At 42.2% G+C, this 18,378-nt stretch overlaps 1 protein-coding gene across 16 annotated transcripts in view; it reads right to left on the bottom strand.

The window, feature by feature from the left end:
- Positions 1-18,254, bottom strand: part of LOC142603684 (uncharacterized) — a 45,057-nt gene extending 26,803 nt beyond the window's left edge. For 4 of the 16 annotated variants that reach the window (XM_075765568.1, XM_075765565.1, XM_075765567.1 and 1 more), the window contains exons 1-2: positions 14,989-15,202; positions 14,100-14,247 (exon numbers count right to left, since the gene is read on the bottom strand). In XM_075765568.1, the coding sequence (XP_075621683.1) occupies positions 14,100-14,247; positions 14,989-15,000 (160 nt within the window). In that variant the 5' untranslated portion in view covers positions 15,001-15,202. Of the gene's footprint in view, positions 1-14,099; positions 14,248-14,988; positions 15,210-16,412; positions 17,590-17,812 lie in introns of those variants that run through there. The other 12 variants (XM_075765577.1, XM_075765578.1, XR_012837578.1 and 9 more) reach the window with 11 other exon arrangements.
- Positions 18,255-18,378: the final 124 nt, after the last annotated feature.

The following is an 18,378-nucleotide window of genomic DNA, read 5'->3' as shown; positions in this document are numbered from 1 at the left end:
GCCTCAAGGATCCTTTTTTGACTGCCCAGATTATAATCTCTCATCAACTAAGCAAGTTGGACTTGTTTGGGAGGTGGTAGTGACCCCTGTATTTAGATCATTTAACATTTTTCTATTATAAGAGAGACTCTATGGTATTTGCATTATAAATGTAGCTTTCAGAAGCTTTCAGTGTAAATTACAAAGTCAATTTCAAGATCAAACAAAAGGCCCATATCTAGGAAGAGGAGTTTTTCCCACCACCATTCAAGTGTTCTTAGCCAACCAGGGTAATTTCTTTAAAGACAACATAGCTGTTCTCTCACATGTACTACACACCAAAGCCTAGTTAGTACTGGGGTTAGGAGTACAGCTCTAGCTAGAGCTCTTAACTGCACTGCAGGGCATATAAGCCATTTATCTGCCATGAGAGAGCTGAAGATCATCACCACCTCCAAGGCTTCCCCATCCTAAGAAAAAACTGGCTGTGCCAGCCAGCCCTCAGTCAGTTGGCCTCCAAAGCTCCTACTTCTCTCTGGACCTGGTGCTGGGAGAGGTTACAGGAGAGCTGCATTTCCCTGGCACGATCCCTTGGACACAAACTGGATTCAACATCACTGAACCAGGCTCTGATCAGGTGAAATCACAGCATAGGCAATACTGGTTTTCAAGAAGAACAGACTGCTACTCTGCCCACTTTGAAGTCAGGAAATAAAGTAGTTGATATAGAAATAAATCTTTGTTGCAATTATATGAAGTACTGCCCTTGAGGTGGGGAAAAAGGACAGTGTTTTTGCTAGAGATGTATGTTTTATACAGGAAAATACAGTCATTTCACACCAGTGGGAAATGAAGAGAAAAAATACTGGGGAAGCTTTTGAAAATCCAGATAAACACACTTGAAAATGCCAAAGAGTAGAAGCTTTTTTCAATGAATTTCTATCTGTGAAGTAAGAACAAGATGTGTTAAAGTTGTTAGACCTAAGTTATTATTCTACCTAGTACAGATTACTCCTCTCAATGTTCCCTGAAAGTAAATCTCTTTGTTTCCTGTGAGAGGTCAGAAGGAAAAACAAACAAAGTGGTAGAAAGCATAAATCATAGCAGAAACTTTCCTTTCAGGACAATGACCTAATTTTAATTTTCCTCATAGCCTTCAGTGTAACATCTAATTAAGACATCTGTTAAATGCCTATAATATTAAATTAATAGGGGGAAGCTAATAGAACTTTATTGGCATAGTCCGGTTAATTAACATTAAGGGCTTTTAATGGATGTCTTAAATAGACATCATTAATGGGAATGCCATACAAATTGGAATTAGGCACAATCATGTTTCATTGTGCTGTGAAGGACATACCATATTCTACCATATGGACACTCAGATGAACATGATACAACTTCCCATAGCTAATGGCATTTCCATTTTTAAAACTATTTCAGCAACCAAAAAAAGACAAACACTGCCTAGCAGTCCCTTTTGATAAATAACAGCAAGGTATTCATTATTTACAGTGAAGACTGCTGAAGAGATGTTCAAAGGTCTCCTCAAGGTAATCACATGCTAGTAGCACATAAAGACAGATGATAAATGAAGACTAACAAGACAGCCAAACAGCCAGCGCATTCATGATGCCTTTACTGCAGTTGGTAAACCACCTGAAGACGCCTTTTTGTAATGACTCAGTGAGGTGTTCCAAACAGCCCCCATAAATCACTTAAGCTACATCGCTCCTGCAGACCACTGGTATCACTGTCTACCCATCAGCTCCTTGAACCAACCCCCTGTCCCATCAGCTTTCTCCAGAACACAGTTCTGTGTTCATCTTTCACTAGAACACACTAAACTCCCCATTGCCTGTGAAGAAACTTCCTTAGAAACTGGATCATGTGAAAATGACTGCTCACCAGTCCTCCCCTGCTGATTCATGACCATTCCCCATCTCTTCATTAGCTGAGACAGTAAATACTTAATGGATTTAATATTAGGAAATTGGAGAACTAATCACAGCTGTCTCTAATATGCCTCTTCATATGTTCAACTCTGAATTGCATGCAGGAGAGATATTTTTCGTTATGATTTTTATACCTAAACTCTCACTAAAGAAAAGGCTAACCAGGGAATAACGAATAACAACAAGCAATATACTGTCTTACTGCGTTACACACATGCTTTCCTATTACTATGTATATATATTTATAACCAACCTCAACTGACACAATTGTAAATAATCCAGTTACTGAATTTTGAATGTTTAAACAAGAATGGGAAAACAAACAAAAAACCCCCCATAATTTCTGTTTGAAACTTCAGAATAATTCATTGTAGAGAATGCTTGCAATTAAAGCCAAGATATATCCAAGAAAACACACACAATTTTCTATTTGAGGTTGGTTGGGTTTTTTTTATACTTCATCTAAAAGATGGATTACACAGCAATACAATGGAAGCCCCAAAATACCTCCTGCGACTCTTCTTGGAAGACTCATATTACACCACTGAAATTGTGGCAGCACGTAGCTGACATTAACTCTTTATATTCAAGCCACCCAATGTTTTAGAGAAGCATGAGAGAGAGCATAAAATTCTGATCCAGACCAGAGCATTTTTTAATGAATTATCAAGTCTTGGACAAGTTCATCCCTCTGGCAGACCCTCTTTGTCCATTTTAGTATTTCAGATCTGGGAGGACTTGTGTCAATGCAAAAGGTTAGAAATCATTTCTAAGCATCTTACGACCTTGGACCAAGCAATTCTTGTTAAACAAACCTTAAAATAATTTGGGACAGTAATACATAGTCCTTAATAAGTAGCTGCATTTTGCAAAGGAAAAGTCCCAGCAAGGACAGCTACTATTTTTTACTAGAACAATGCCTCTCTTGAACTGGAAAAGAAAAGGTCAGGATATGGCTATGCCAGGCTGGTATGATCTGGAAAAGGAGGTTTCTTGTTCTGAAGTGTGTACATAAAAGGTAGGCAAACCTTGCTTAGCCATTTTCACCATAATTTGCAGATCATAGGTTTAAAAACCTTGACTGGTTTCTAAATATTGGTGGCATTTCCTAATAGAAAGGGAACAAAAATATCATGGGGTCAGAAAGAGTACAGAAGAAAAAACAGGATGAGTCAGGAGTTCAGACTGAGTAACAAAGGGAAGGAAAATCCGTTTGGTAGGGGAAATAAATCCTGCAGAAAAAAGCTGCAGGTATTCATTGGCGTGACACTGGTAATTCTGTGCAACCTCTGCAGGCTTCCACTTTTCTAGGGAAAAAGATACTCCAAATTTTCTACAGACTGCATGTGTCACACACTAACCAACTGGGGGCTACTGGTCCTTCTCCACATCAGCACTTTTTCTTTACTTCTGGTATTTATAAAGCTTTTCCAAAAGATTTAGAGATAACCTTTAATATTCTAAAAGTAAATACGAAGCAGTCCTTGAGAAGTTAACAAAATCCACTGCATAACATCTAGAAATTATCAAAATTTTTCACTTTCCAAGGAAAATGGTGTCTCTGGGCATTCAACAGTGTGATTGGGAAACACTAAGCTTGTGACAGAGCTCTTACAGCAGCCCAGGACCACACTCTGCCGGGTGTTTCTGTTGGTGTGCATGTGCCAAAGAACATTGACAGGTTTGCCATCAAATAACTTACATCTTTGCTTATAACTCCTTTCTTAAATAGCATTTTTTGCCTTATGCAACCAGAACAGTTCACTTATTTTTTCTACATTTCCTTCTACTCTTTTTAAAATCCACTTAAAACACAGCTGTGATGTTGGGCAGGACCCACTATACTGCATTAGACCTGAGACACCATCTTGCTTCTCTGCATCAGCAGCATGTTTTCAGGAAACAGGGACAAAGTCTTCTCAAAACCCAGGTGGCTTTTAGCTAAACTAGGCAATTCCTCAGCCCCTTACCTGAGCAGTTACATGTGCTCATTCCCCAGTTACAAGTCCCCAAAACATACACAGACAAGTTTTCTAACAAAAAGTTCTGGTCATCTGAAGACCACTGGATGACTAATTCCTAGCTCCTGCTGTTCATACTCCTCACTCAGCACACACTAATTTCCCTAATTAATCTCCCTTTGCCTCCACAGTGACCTTACCATAGGCAATGCAAGTGCAAGGCTTCAACAATCCACAAGCTCTCCCTTCTGGCTCCAACAGCCCCATGTTCTTCAGCCTACACACCATGTGAGGTTTGAGCCATGCAGCAGGATAGAAGATCCCAAAGAGCCAGTAACAGCTATATATAAGGCCAGTCTCCTGCACTATCGTAACTGAGGTAAATGCCCAACTGACCTTTTTATCAACATCAAAACTCCAAACATGCTCTCTTGAGATGGGAAACACCTGAGTACTTTGAAAGACTAACCCTTGTCAGCTGTGCTTCTTACCCCAGCTGTATTGCATCAAAGGTGAGCTCCTTAGCATGCAGGGCCTTGGTGAGTAAAGCGCTTTAGTTGACCTATATAACAAATGCTCACCTTCATTCACCTTGTTAGCCAAACAAAAACTGGATTTACAAGGCTTGTCATGCTACAACATTCACTGGACCACGGTCCTACGTACCAGGTCAAATTATACGTCAACAGTGGCCGATTCCATGGAATTTCACAGAGGTTTGACCTACCTTTGTCTCACACTCCCCTTCCTTAATTCTATCATTCCTATGGTATCTAACTCCAATTCTGAGTCACCTTCTCTACAGCAGGTAACGAAAATGTGTTCTTTTGGTAAGGCAAAAATCTCCCTCAGTGTACTGGTTTAATTAAATTAACAAGCGAATGTGAAAAATAGAGGATCAAGCATCCACTGCTGCTGAGAGGAGCAGTTACATCTGGCAAACACAACCCTCCTGGGCTGCAGAACAAACAGTACCTGGCACTCTACCTACAGATGGGTTTTGACACCTAGCTCTGCACACTCTGCCTGTTGGATAGGGATTACAGAGAACTACAGAGAACCCAGCAACATTTAATACTGAATTAAGAGCTCTCCCTGTTAACAGACTTCTCTGCTGCTTTCTATTACTGTATTAAGCAGATAAGGTACAGAACCTTATAACCATTAAGAAGAGAAAATATTGAGTATACAATTGACCAAAATAACATAACTGATAGTTTTGAGCCAGGATGCTGAAGGAAAAGGCACAACCTAACCTTTATGGTCTATCCTGACCTGCTCCCCAGCCTATTTTTAGGCTATTACTTTTTTTTCATCCTGCTAAGAACTATTCCCATAGCACCTAACTAGTGCCAAACAACACTGATTTAAAACATGTTATTTTTGTATACTTTCAGGCACTGACCAATCTTCTAATAACCATCACCTCCTATAGGCAGCTGAACAGCACATTAAAGATTTGTAGTGCAGGCCTCTTAATAGAAATCTGTTCCTGGTGTATTAGTTAATAAATTCAGCCTTACTTCTTTCAGCTCTCAGAATGAGCTCCTAGCCTCATGACATACGTGCATACTTTTGACTGAGGCACTAATCTTAAAATAAACAAAAATACATAAAAATATAGATAGAAAATTAATTATAATATTCATATAATATTTTCTGGGAAGTACGATATTACCAGAAATGCCAAAGGACTTTGGCTTGACCTCACAAATTTTAAATCAATAACCAAAATTGAATATAAATGCTAAAGTCCTCATATGCTTGTTAAAGGCAAAAGTTAAGACTTCAAAATCAAAACCTCAAGCATGACTACGCTCACTTGTCTGTGAGTCAGGGCTTCTCAGCCGAGCCACATGGCTCTGAGGCCCCAGGCTTGTAACAGAATGTTTAGGGAAATGTGCTTGTTGTGTATGCGAGTCCAGCTGCCAACACAGGCAGAATCACAGAATGGTAGGGGTTGGAAGGGACCTCTGGAGATCATCTAGTCCAACCCCCTTGCTAAAGCAGACCTCTGACTACAGGCCCCTTGGCCATCCTCTAGTGTACACACAGTCTCAGCCCCCAAATGGACTCCACTTAATAGCACTGTTATTCTGGGGTGGAGGGAAAAATAGGATTACGTGCTTCTTATAAATGTTAGAATAATCCCATAAATCTGAATAAAATGAATTTTTTTTGGTGAAATTGTCTGCAACACTCTGCCATGCATATTCTTCCTCTAAAGGATTATTTCAAAATTATGGACTCAGAAATGTTCAGCTGGATAGTTCTTGGGTGGCTGAGGTGCTCACTGAAGAATTTAAATGATGTAATAGCTATTGAACACCCCATTATATGGCTGCCTAATTAATGTAAATGATAGTTATGTCTCACTCACAGAGGATTATTTTACACGGAGGAAAATCTACTCACTGCCACAGTAGCCATTTCGATAGTTTTTATAGGAACAGTTGCATTATGGCTTCATTGAGTAAAAGGCAAGTAGCTGTCCTAAATAATGAAGATTGAAGGTTTAATACTCCCAATAAAGAATCCTGCAGGTTTTTTATTTCAAAAATTAGAGTCTGATTGCAAGCGTATGATAATGAGAGGGAAAAGAGCATTGGCACGTGGAATCCTTCTGCAGCCCAGGCTCCTTAGGAACTTCCATTTCTTCTGCACAGAAATATAGAAGAATAAGGAGAGAAAAAAAGAAAATAAGCTCTTTTTTTACTTTTCATGACCGCATGTCCAAGCTCCAAGCCTCTCCCTGTGGCAACATTTCAGTGGATAAGGATATGCTGGATTGTGCCTGTTATACTTAGAAGGCTGACATTACTGGAACAGCTGCATATGGCTGATCACGTACACACAAATACCCTCAAATAATGTGAAGAACCCAGCTTAGACCCATTTGAATGATGATATGCAGACATAAACCAGCCTTTCAAACTTGTCTCAGAACTGTAGCCTATTACAGCAACTCTTTTTTGCAAGGCAATAGTCAAGGGACTCGGCATTTCTGTTACGAGACCCTATTTCCAAGGTTATATATCAGAGATTATAACAGCTATAAAAATTCAAATGAGATTTAAAACTTGGCATAAGCATTCTCACTTGGGATCTAGTATTTTTAAGCAAATCTTTGCAGGAAAAGCTAAAAGTTTACTTGTTCCGCTTGTTATTTTAGGTGTCTATTGCTACATAATTCTCAATCTAGATTTTTACGTGCTCCCCATCGCAGTACCCAAGTAATCTCTTTTCACAGCTGCATTTTCAGAATGCCAGTTCGTAGCTAGGACAATTGATTTGACATTTGTTTCTCCAAACAGCAAACTTCCAAGAAGGGTTTTAAAAGAACTTCTGTTCCAAGGCAGACACTATTTTCAGCAATAAAGCACCACATGCGTTTTAGCAAGTAAAAAGTGGCAACAACATTAAGCTGAATTATGGTAACAATGCCTACAAAACAAGCTGGCTGGGGATTTGCAAATGCAATCTCCAAATGTCTGCAAAAGATCTGATTTATCAAACACACTCCAGGCAGGATTTGTTATAGGTTTGCACTTCCTAATAAAAGAGGTCTGTAGTATTTATTTACTGTTAGTGTTGGTGAAAGGTGCTACCCTTGTGACATCTTTCAGAAAGGTGAGTGGATACCTTCAGAATAATCCACAGGATACCACAGAGCACCACAGACCCTAGACATCAAAGCCTGAAATCTCCACTGAAATGAAACAGGATGAAGCTGAAGGTTAAATATAGGGAGGGAAGAAAAAAAGATTGTAGGAATCATAGGCAGCCTCAACAGGAAACCTCAGATAGTGCCAGGGGAAAGTCCAATGCACTCTGGCTGCAGGGACAAGTTAGAAACGCTAAATGCAAACCATGGAGGATGCAACTGTATATCAGCACAGCCTGTTGCCATTTAGAATGCTTCCCTCTGTGTGGGGCCTTACTGAGGAGTAAAGGCTAGTTCTACCTCTGGTTTTGATCCATAGCCTTGCTGCTGATGCAATGATGAGAAACCCTAGCTAGTGCTTTCTTTAAGGAAGATTTTTATTATATGATTCCCTGATACACAGGAGCTGGACTGACACAAACACACTCTTTCCAAGCAGGTCTCCACACAACCCTCCCCACAGATAAGTGCTGCATGCAAATAACTCAGCATTTGTGTTAGTGGAAGAGTGGCACAAGTATGGGCAGAAGCAGTGGGGCCATTAAATTTATGTTCTCTCACCTTCATTCTTATAGTTCTACCATGCAGTAGTTTGGACTGAAAACTAATGCTTCATACAAAGAATACACGGTCTCTTATATCCTAGCTCAATATCCGGGGGGGGGAAGAAAAAAAGAGACATACTTACATATGTACATGGAAGTAAAATAAGTAAAATACATGATCCATATTTTTAATTTTGCATTTACAGCGCAATACCTCCTATTTGCAATGACTTGTGAACAACACTTTTAGGACAGCACTGCATTAAGATAATTACCTTTGTTTCTGGTTAACAAAGAAACAAAGTTTCTTGTTTGTTGGGGTTTTTTTTAAAGCAACAAAGTTGGGGCAATTCTTTAGGATTACTTAGAAAACTCCAGGCTTTCCTGATGATAACATCTTCTGGTTTTGCACAATGACTTCTGTTTAAAACAAAATGAGTTACTAAGGTGAACAGATTGAGTAATCAAGCTCAATTAAACATGCGCAACATGCACTGTAACAACATTCACTGTTTAAGGAGTGATAAAACACCTTTATTTTCTTTTGACTTCCGGCAGACTACCTCAAAAACCATTCATTCCTACTCCAACCCAGCTAGTGTTTCCATGAAGATGTATCATCATTTTCAGCTACTTTGCCAAAGATGTTGTTGGAGAGGGTGAAACAAAGACAAACATCCTACAGCTACAAACAGGAGACAATATAGAGCACCTACACAGACATCAGGCTTTGCTGGTACAGTCCATACTCTGATCAAACACTGTTTTCTTGCAGGAGAGCAGTGTCGTGCTTTGGAAGACAAGCCACTTTTGGGGCTACATGCTTACGAGAATGTTTCAAAAGACAGTTTTCTTCCCATGCAGCAGAATGGTTTGCAGATTCAGGAAAAATACATTAATAACTTGTGGCTTGGCTCTGAGGCACAGGTATTTCAATTTATTATTATTGTTGCTGTTGGTTTTGTTGTTGCTTTTGTTGAAGCTAACATAAAAATGCTATAGAAATCTCACCTCCTTTTATTTTGCTTTGTTGCCAGAAGATGGAGCCACATGCTCACAGTTTTAAAGTGATTTTTTTTTCCCCCTGTTATGACAGGAAAAAACACCATGAAGCAGACAGTGCCTAGAAACTGCTCCCTTACCTTACATGAACTTGCCTTTTTACTGTGTCTATGTGTACTGCTAATCTGGTGCATGCCTCACCCTATGTCAGCTGCCTTTCTCAGATGTTTCCATAACAACTGAATTTTCCTTACTGCAAATATATTTTCTGAATTGCCTACTGTGTCAAAATGAAATCAGGAAACAGAACCAAACTAAGCCAGGCATTTCCAACTGCTAAAATATCACACTTTTCATTTCCTTCATAAAAGGATATACTCTTAAAGGAAGTCATACAGGTCTCAGAACCATCAACATAAGACTCAACTCCTCGTCTTGTTTAAAGGCCAAATAAATGCAGATATAATATAATGTTTAATCTGTGTCCTAAAGCTTAAAAATACATGCTCAGATGAAACAGTAGGCTAGATTTGTACTCTGCAAACCCTTCAGCACTGCTGCAGTCACTCAGAGCAAGCCATGTGTTTGATGCAACTGAGGCATGCCTTTGCCCACGCCAGCAGTACCCTGCTGCACAGTGTGACTGGTTGCCACAAGGTAGGGCACAGTTGGTTTTTCTGTTGAAGGGAAATAAATGCCCTGTTCTGCTTCAAAGCCTATGTGCCAAAAAAAACCCCCAAACCAACCAAAACCCAAACCCTGGGAGATGCTTTACCATGGCAGCTCCCTCAGGCCTTGCTCTGGGCAGCTCCCACCCACTGACCTGCAGATGCAGCCAGGCCGTGGCAGTGCCAGTGCCAGCTGCTCCACAGGCCAGGCAGGCAAGGAGCATTGCTGACCCCTCCGCAGCTCCATGCTGAGCGGTGGGACAGGGCCAGTCAAGTCTGACAGCGAGTCTGCTAAACGCTGCCCCTTAGCCAGAGTGCGTGCTTGTCCTACTGCAGCCAGCCATCTCCATGACACATTAAGATGAAAAGGGCCTTTGTAAAATGACATGCATCCAAGGGGAAGAGAAACTCTTCACTACCGATATTAAAGCCTATTAGGGCTTTCCTTTGTTGGCTGCTTGCTCCATGTCAGCCAGTCCTAGAGAGTTAGATCAAAGCAAGATAATGGCATTCCTAGTAACGCCAGCAGACATCTTTCAGGTAAAAATGTTTATTGTTCAAGAACACTGTCAGGTCCTTTCATGTCCTTTCCTGACCTGGCAATGTCCCAAGTTACTACAGAACTGTTTTAAATACACAGAGTTAATTATTCTTTTTGCCACTCTCTCAGACTGATCTCAGGCAGCAGCAGGAGGCGACTAGTTTTACTCTCATTCACTTCCTTAGTACAATGCCATAACCTCTTTCCAACAAATCCTCCACCACAACACTTAACACCTATCTAACAGGACATTAAAAATGAAGTCAGCAAAACATGCTAGCAAAGTGTTTCACCAAACAAAAAAATCATTTATTTTTTTTACAAAATCTAAATATGGGACAAAGTATGCTGCCTCTATACCCTGAATGCTGCAACTTGCTACCAGCAGTAGATATTCACATGTGGCTCAGCTCCCACTAGTCCTTGGGGAACCACCATTTGATGGTGAAAACCAGAAGGGTGTGTCTAACAGTGAGTGGAGCCCACAGCAGGTGAGATTGGCACAAGTGCCATCCTCTAGCCAGAGCTTGTAGGAACCACAAGAAGGCTTCAGCATGTGGAACAACTAGAGTAATAGTTACTATTAATTCTCAGGTTTTATTCAAAAAACTGTACTTGCAAGCTTATCTCTACCAATTCATTAAAAGCACCCTGACCAACAAATCTGAAGAAAATATCATACTGACCCTTTCGCCCTCCACATTTACTTCAGTGCTGTGGCCAAAAGCTCAATTACAGCTTTGGCTGCCAGGAGGGTGGATTGAGATTAGATACTAGGATGAAATTCTTCCCTGTGAGGGTGGTGAGGGCACTGGGACAGGCTGCCCAGAGAAACTGTGGATGCCCCATCCCTGGAAGTGTTCAAGACCAGGTTGGATGAGGCTTTGGGCACCCTGGGCTAGTGGAGGGTGTCCCTGCCCATGGCGGGGAGGTTGGAACTAGATGGGCTTTAAGGTTCCTTCCAACCCAAACCATTCTATGATTCTATGATTTCAGAGCAGTGTCTCTAGCATTCCCTGTACGATTTTTGGACAATCACTTAAAAATTTGGATTTGCTTCCTTTGCCTGTAATATATGAACAATACTCAAAGGCCCCAGGGGAGTATGCTAGATGTATCTGAAATACATCACCTGCACTGATCGTGCTCTCTCTGCTCAGAGAGGAATGGATATCCCAGACAGAAATACAGGATTCTTATTGAAGATCTGCACTGAAATGCCAGCAAGCTGAGGAAATCTCCAGGAGAAAGCTGAAAAGGCCACACTATTGATTGACTATTGTGTCTACAAGATGGACAAGAATTTTAACTCCTTTGTAAGGAGATCAAACATATCACTTAATAAAAACAAGGCATCCTACAATGAACCTCTCTTTCCCATATTTATTCCTCTCTAAACACAGCAGTGCACAGATTATAGGAAATGGTTTTACATTTAACTTCAACCCCAAGTGGTAAAGAAACGAATTGTATCTCACAATGTAAATTTGCATCTACCATCATTTAATGGATGTTTTATACATGCTATGTACTACTGTGTTTTTATGGAAAGGCAAAAAAATTACTTGGGAATTTGTTTTTAATTAAGCAATAAGGCTCAATGGGGTACTGCTATCATGCAATAAAACCACTCCTGGGGTGTTGTGAGGCATTTGGTCCAGATGAGTGCTTCAAATCACCCCCAGATTGTGATTAGATGATTACTCCCTGGAGTTAATATTAGATGGTTCTCTCTAGAGTTGTCTTATTGCTATTATAAAAAGTCTTCAACATGGGGAAACTAAGTAGCTTTTGTGCTTGAAGAAGATGAAGTTCGCAGTTTTGACTGTTGAGTGGCTGTCTGAGCTGTGTGGGTCCCATAGATCAATTTACCTATTTAGCATGCGTGAAAGATCATCTCAGTGCATTTCTTTGACCCAAACAGTTTTACAATTAAGTGGCTTTCTTTTTCTAGGAGATGGAAGGATATAAAGAATGAATAACTCCAAAATAAAGGAATCCCAAGACAAGGCGCTGAGGAATTTGACTCTGAGATATGTATTACTGGCTTTATCTTTTTGTTGGGAATAATGAATCCTAATCGCTATTATGCTAATTGTATTAATGAAGGCTAATGCATGCAACAGTGTTAAGAGATTCTCCCAAGTTGGATGCATGAGGAGGTACACAGCCTGAGGCAGTTGTGGGGGCTCCCAAACTAATGAATTCAAACAGCCCAAATGGTACAGAACCAAACTGCAGTGCGCTCCCCAGCCTCCCCTCCAGTCCTCTTCTGGGTTGAGGTTAGAGAAGAAACATTTCATTCTGAGAAAAGACAAAAAGAAGGGGGGGAAAAATAAAACCCCAGAAAACAAAAAAACCAAAGCTTCCTGCATATTTCAGTATACCAGTAAGAGAGAAATCTCAGGAAAACATTAACTCTTGCAGGTCCCTTCCACTCCCAAAAAGGCAGGACGGCAGCACACGCACGTGGACAATTTTTGCACAAGCTTGAGCTGAAGTACAAAGCAGAATCCTCAAGTTCTCCTTCAGATGTCCCTCAAAAGCCCACCACACACCTCTTATTACACAAAATCCCTCTGGTTTCCCAAGCAGGCAACAATTTTTTACACTTCACAAATTAAGGTGTGATCCTTCACACACCCTCTGTGCCCTTGCCTGTATCACATCTCATACCCTGCGCAGCCCAGGCAGCAATACACTCTCTAAAAGCCAATAAACCACTTCCACCCAGTAAGAAATCCCCATGGTTCTTCCTTCAGCTCAGTACCTCTCCATTTAAAGATCCAGCATGCCAATGGATGAGAATCCCAGCCAAGATGAGGTTTGCTCTCTTAATTTCCAGGATGTCAGCAGAACACTTTGGGGGAAAAAAAAAAAAACACACCACCTTTCTGTTTTCCCATATATTTGAAGAACACAAAAGGAAACAAGGATTTCCTTCTTTTTTCCCTTCCCCTTTCACAGAGCTCTCTGCAATACACACTTAGTGCATAAAACTTCCCTAGGCAATTGCAGCAGATGCCTTCCTGCACAAAAGGCATTGATGTGGGGCAAGGCTCGGATCCCTTACAAAGAGATGATTTTTTCTTTCTCAGCAACACACACACTCAGCCTGGGCAGCAGTTCCAAAGGAACTATAGAAGTTATATCCATGGGCAAAGCAGGGTTTATGAATGAAACTCTTTTATGTGTCTTTGACTAATCAGTCAATCATAGATGAACACATTTACATCTCTTTAAATTAACTGATGATTATCACACTCTTGTTCCCTGTGCTTCTTCTCCACTTTAATACTTGAAATGCCTAATCTACCTAAGTTTAGTGTTTGAAATACCTAATTGTTCACCATGATTTATCTTGTGCAATAAAAGCACACTCTGAATATGAGATCACTGTTTAAATAGAATAGCAATAGTAGGAAAAGAGTTCAGATGAAGAACATGCACAGAATGATGTTATTCTGGAAGGAAGGCTGAGCCCAAAAGATGCAGTACTCGCTCATAGCATGCTGCAATATATTTTCAGCAGCTTTTTTAAAAAGACACATCTCTTTTCCCCATTAATTTCCACATTAAAATGTTTTTCCTTTAATATTACACCCCTCTCCGCACTGAATACCCACACCTCGCAGTTCTGGTATTTCATACTCTCTTACCTCACCTCTTTCTCACCTCCCCCCTTCATATTCCGACTAGAACCTGCTCACATTACTGGGGAACACTACTCAGAAATAGCGGTCTGGCAGCATGCTAAACCTACTGATTGTTAGTGCATACTCACCCATTCCACTTCTCTGAAGAGAACCAACTTCTGAGCTTTCCCTGTTGTATGTCCCCATACTGGGCAGCTCTTGGGTGCAATGTAGAGACTCACAGCGACTGACCCACTTGATCAATCCACTCAGAAAACGAACACAAAGCTCACGCTGCTAAGGGTGAAAGAAAGCATGAGTCAGTGACACGTCCTGAAAAATCTGAGACGAGGTAACCTGGATTAAAAGAAAAAACAACCAACCACCTTTTCCACTGAAACAATGTAGCTCCTTTCTTGCTTGGACCTGCTCACTTTTCAGCTACAAAATGCCCTTGCTACCTTCAACCCAACAGCTCCATGGGAGAAGCCACAGAGCTGTCACAGGGCACGTGGCACTGGTGCTCCAGGAGGCAGGGAAAAGGCTGCCAGTGTGGGACGGCAAGGGTGTTTCTGTACCATAAGGTGAGGCACATCCACAGTCCTGGAGGCAGCGGCTTCCCACTCACCATTTCACACGCCCAGCACCAGAGGTCCAGCGTGCCCTCTGAACATCCACCTGCTCCTGCACACTCTCTGCTTGACCCCACGAGCATGAATCAGTGTATTTGGTTTGCTTGTGGTTTCAAGTTTTACCATGTCTCCTGCTCACAGTACACTCTACCATACAGAATGGTACATGCCGATGACATTACGTAAAGAACATTTCAGTGACAAAATACCTCAAGTATTTTACAGTTAAAAAGTGGGATATAAAATGGAACTACATATTACATGCTGATTCAAAACAAAAACTAAAACTTTTACCAAGCTTTGAAACAGATCTTCTACACACTTCTGTGATTACTAGAACCCAACCAAGAGCAAGTAATTATTATGTATCTATACACAGCATTTAAATTTAGCCTCTGCTGTTTACCTGCTTGGTCATTATCAGTTGGTCAAGACTTCAGTTCCAGCTCTACCTAAAGGCCACACACAGCACTGCACACACGTGACCAGGAGAACAGGGAAGGGCAACGTATAGCAAAAACATAAGCTCTTACGATGCAAGCTTGCAACTTTTTAGGACTTGGAACCATGAGTGGTTTTGTGCTCCTTGCACACCACAGTTTTTGCAATGATCACTGAGATATCTGACCTGGGACATGACCCTGCAGTGAGGCACATGGGGCTATGAGTCAGGAGCTCCAAGGGCTGTTCCTCAGCCTCCCAAGTGATTCACTCTGAGCCAGAGCCTATTGCTGCTGAAAAAAAATAGCAAATAACCCACTATTCCTATTTCAGTGATCAAGCTGTGTATGATCATATGTAACTCCAAGTTTCAGTTTTACTCTGTGAGGAGGGTACAAACCCCCACATGGTTATTAGAATTTATGCTGCACTTCAAGATCCTTAAAGTGCTGCACACATGCAAAGCACAGCGATGCCATTGTAAAAACAAAAGCACAGTGATTGTGTATTGCTTCCTTACGCACAAGGCAAAGGAGCAGGCAGGTCTTGAGGTTGCTTTCAGGAATACTTCCATCACTCTCTCAATCGTATTGTGGCCAGGCTCCCAGGAACAACTCAGGAAGTGGGTAACTTCCCGCACGTGGGCCAAGAGAAGCCCTGAGGACACAACGACCCTCTGAAACAGGTTTGTCTGGCAGCAGTTCCAATGTGTGTGGACTAGTGATATTTTGGAAACTGATGTTCTGAAGTTTCAATCTGTACTGACGGAGCCAAGCACGGCTCTGATTTCTGTGCCATCAGACTTGGAAGCACCTCATTTCTAAAGCATGCAAATGATGCTGGTAAGGCTTCAGAGTCACAAATCAATCATGGCAATTCATACATTTCTAAAATAGGCTGATTAGCTGAATCCACTGGGAGCCAGATCAGACAAACATTCATCCCTCCATGCACACCACACTCTCACAGAACGTAGGACAGAAGTTATTTGTGCTTACAAGTAACCCATATAACGAACACATGCTGATTTATTCTCTCATTAAATAATAGGTAATAGTAATAAGCTCAATTCAATAAAATCTCCATAGTTAAAAGCTGTCTTGTCCAGTGATGAAATACCCCATGTAGTCAATTAGTTAAAACCGCTGTCTCTCCTATGATCACAGTGGGTTCCTAACAGCCCAAACTGCATCTCAATATTGAGTTTTATTCAAAATAATTTTATCAAATGCCTGGTTTTTGTCTAAAACATGCACTAAACATACACTGAGCTCAGAATTTAACAGATGTTTTTGTTACTATTATAATCTAATCTTTTCCTGCAGGCTGTTGTAGTGATTTTGCCACTAGAAGATAATAAAAAGCCATTTTCTCCCCTGCAGAGCTTACCTTTGGCTGACTCAGCTGAGCAGCTGCAGTTTCCTTTACTTGCTTTGAAATTATTGCATCCCAGTTGGGCAAGATATTTCTGCTACTGAGAAACAAGTGGTTTTGGAAAAAATGCCAGAGGCAATAGATCAGATAATGCAACTGGAGCAAGGTACAGAGATTTTAAAAGCTGGTAAATTGGGCTGCAGCTTTTTCAAGTGGTCCCACAAATTTTTCACTTTTACAGCCAGGAAAAAAGAGCTCCTGAGCCTTCCTATCAAATATCTCTTAAGATTACTTGTTAAATGCTGAGTTTCTCTCAATAATGTATTCAAACAAGGATGTAACAGCTTTCAAAACAACCATCCAACAGTCAGCTCTCAAGTGCAACTGGTTAATACCGACTGCATGCCCAGTGCATACCTCGAGGCTTCCCTCGCCTCACGCAGAGTTGCCTGAACACACCTCCACTTCTGATTGGAGAGGGAGAAAGTAGAAACAACCTTCAAATCCCAGGCTATTTGGCTAACCCAACGCTACCTTTGGCCGACACGTAATGATTACTGCCCAGGGGAGCATATTGAGAAACAACAAGAAAAATAAATCAAAGTACTGCCTCTCAGTGGTAAAGACTACAATTAGGATAACATGAGAACAAATTCAGAATACTTTTAGCACATAAGGGAGAAAAAAAGTTTAAGAGTAATAACCTATGGCTGGTTAGATCTGAATTATTCTGGCAGCTAAGACAAACTGACAGATTTAGTTCAGCACTTTGTATATTTACAGTTAGCTTTATGGAAAAAAAAAACATTTTGTCAAGGATGAATTTCTAAGCTAGGCAGATCTCCCCAGACCTAGAATTCTGCTTGCAAGGCAGCCAGGACAGAGATGGCTGGTGTCCAGGCTCAACACAAAACAGCTCCCAGTTGCGAGAACTGGTCTGCAAAGGCTCTGCCCCTCCTTCCACCGCCAGACCCCCCCAGTCCTGCTCTCCCACAGGGACGGAAGAGACCCCACACTGAAGGACTAGCAATAACCTGAAAATCACTGCTCAGCCCAGCAGCCTGCCCTCTGTGGTGAGATCTCTTCTCCCAGGTGTTGACCTGCTGATGACCTGACAGCCCTCTCTGTAACCCTCCCTCACACACTGCCAGGGACTCATGGACTGCAATTAACTTAGTCCATGTCCACGCTCATCTGCTCATCTGACACAAAGTATAAAGAAATAAAGTCCCGTGGAAACTCTTATGACTGCCCAAGCACTTTAGCTCTAAAGCACGCCATGAGCTTCCCAGCCTACATTATTATTACCAAAGAAAACAAAAACCTGGAGAAAAAACCCCACATTTCTAATACCATGACAGGTCCATCAGTTCCCATTAAAAACAGAAAAGCTATTAGAGAAAGTGAGCAAGCACCTGAATTCTAGATCAGCACAGGCCCAGGTAGCTGGGGTTGTTTTAAAGCACCAGGCAAGGACCAGAGCTCTGCTCACCCACACCTCTGGCCCGGGGTGCCACAGCAGCTGCAGAGGGACACTCGTGGCTCCCGCTCACCCACCCCACCACCCTCACGGCAGTGACAGGCGGGAGAGGTGCTCGGTGGCCCGCGGAACACGCAGCCGCCGGGGAGGCACAGCCACAGCAAGAGACACCCCTGGAGTAACCCCGGGCGCCAGCCCCAGCGCTGACAGGGCGTCGGCTTTGGAGAGGTGGCAGGAAAGGCGCAAAGGCGCCCCAAGGGCCGCCCGGCCCGGCCCGGCCCGGCCCGCTCACAAACGCTGAAGGCCCCGAGCAGCACGAGGCAGCCCCGGGGAACGCGTAACGGCTCCAGCGCGAGGAGCAGCAGCGGCTCCAGCCCACTCCCACCCGTCCGCCGCGTAACCGCCCGCCCCACAGCGGGGAGGCCGCGCTCCGGCGCCCCCTGGTGGCGCGCCTCCCCCCCCGCCGTCTGCCCCGCTCCGCCATTGGCCAACGCCCAGCGA

This window comes from Balearica regulorum, chromosome 13 (genome assembly GCF_011004875.1).
Source record: "Balearica regulorum gibbericeps isolate bBalReg1 chromosome 13, bBalReg1.pri, whole genome shotgun sequence".
Lineage (NCBI taxonomy): Eukaryota > Metazoa > Chordata > Aves > Gruiformes > Gruidae > Balearica > Balearica regulorum.
The sequence above is the reverse complement of the archived record's forward strand: the minus strand, read 5'-3'. Positions and strand labels throughout refer to the sequence as shown.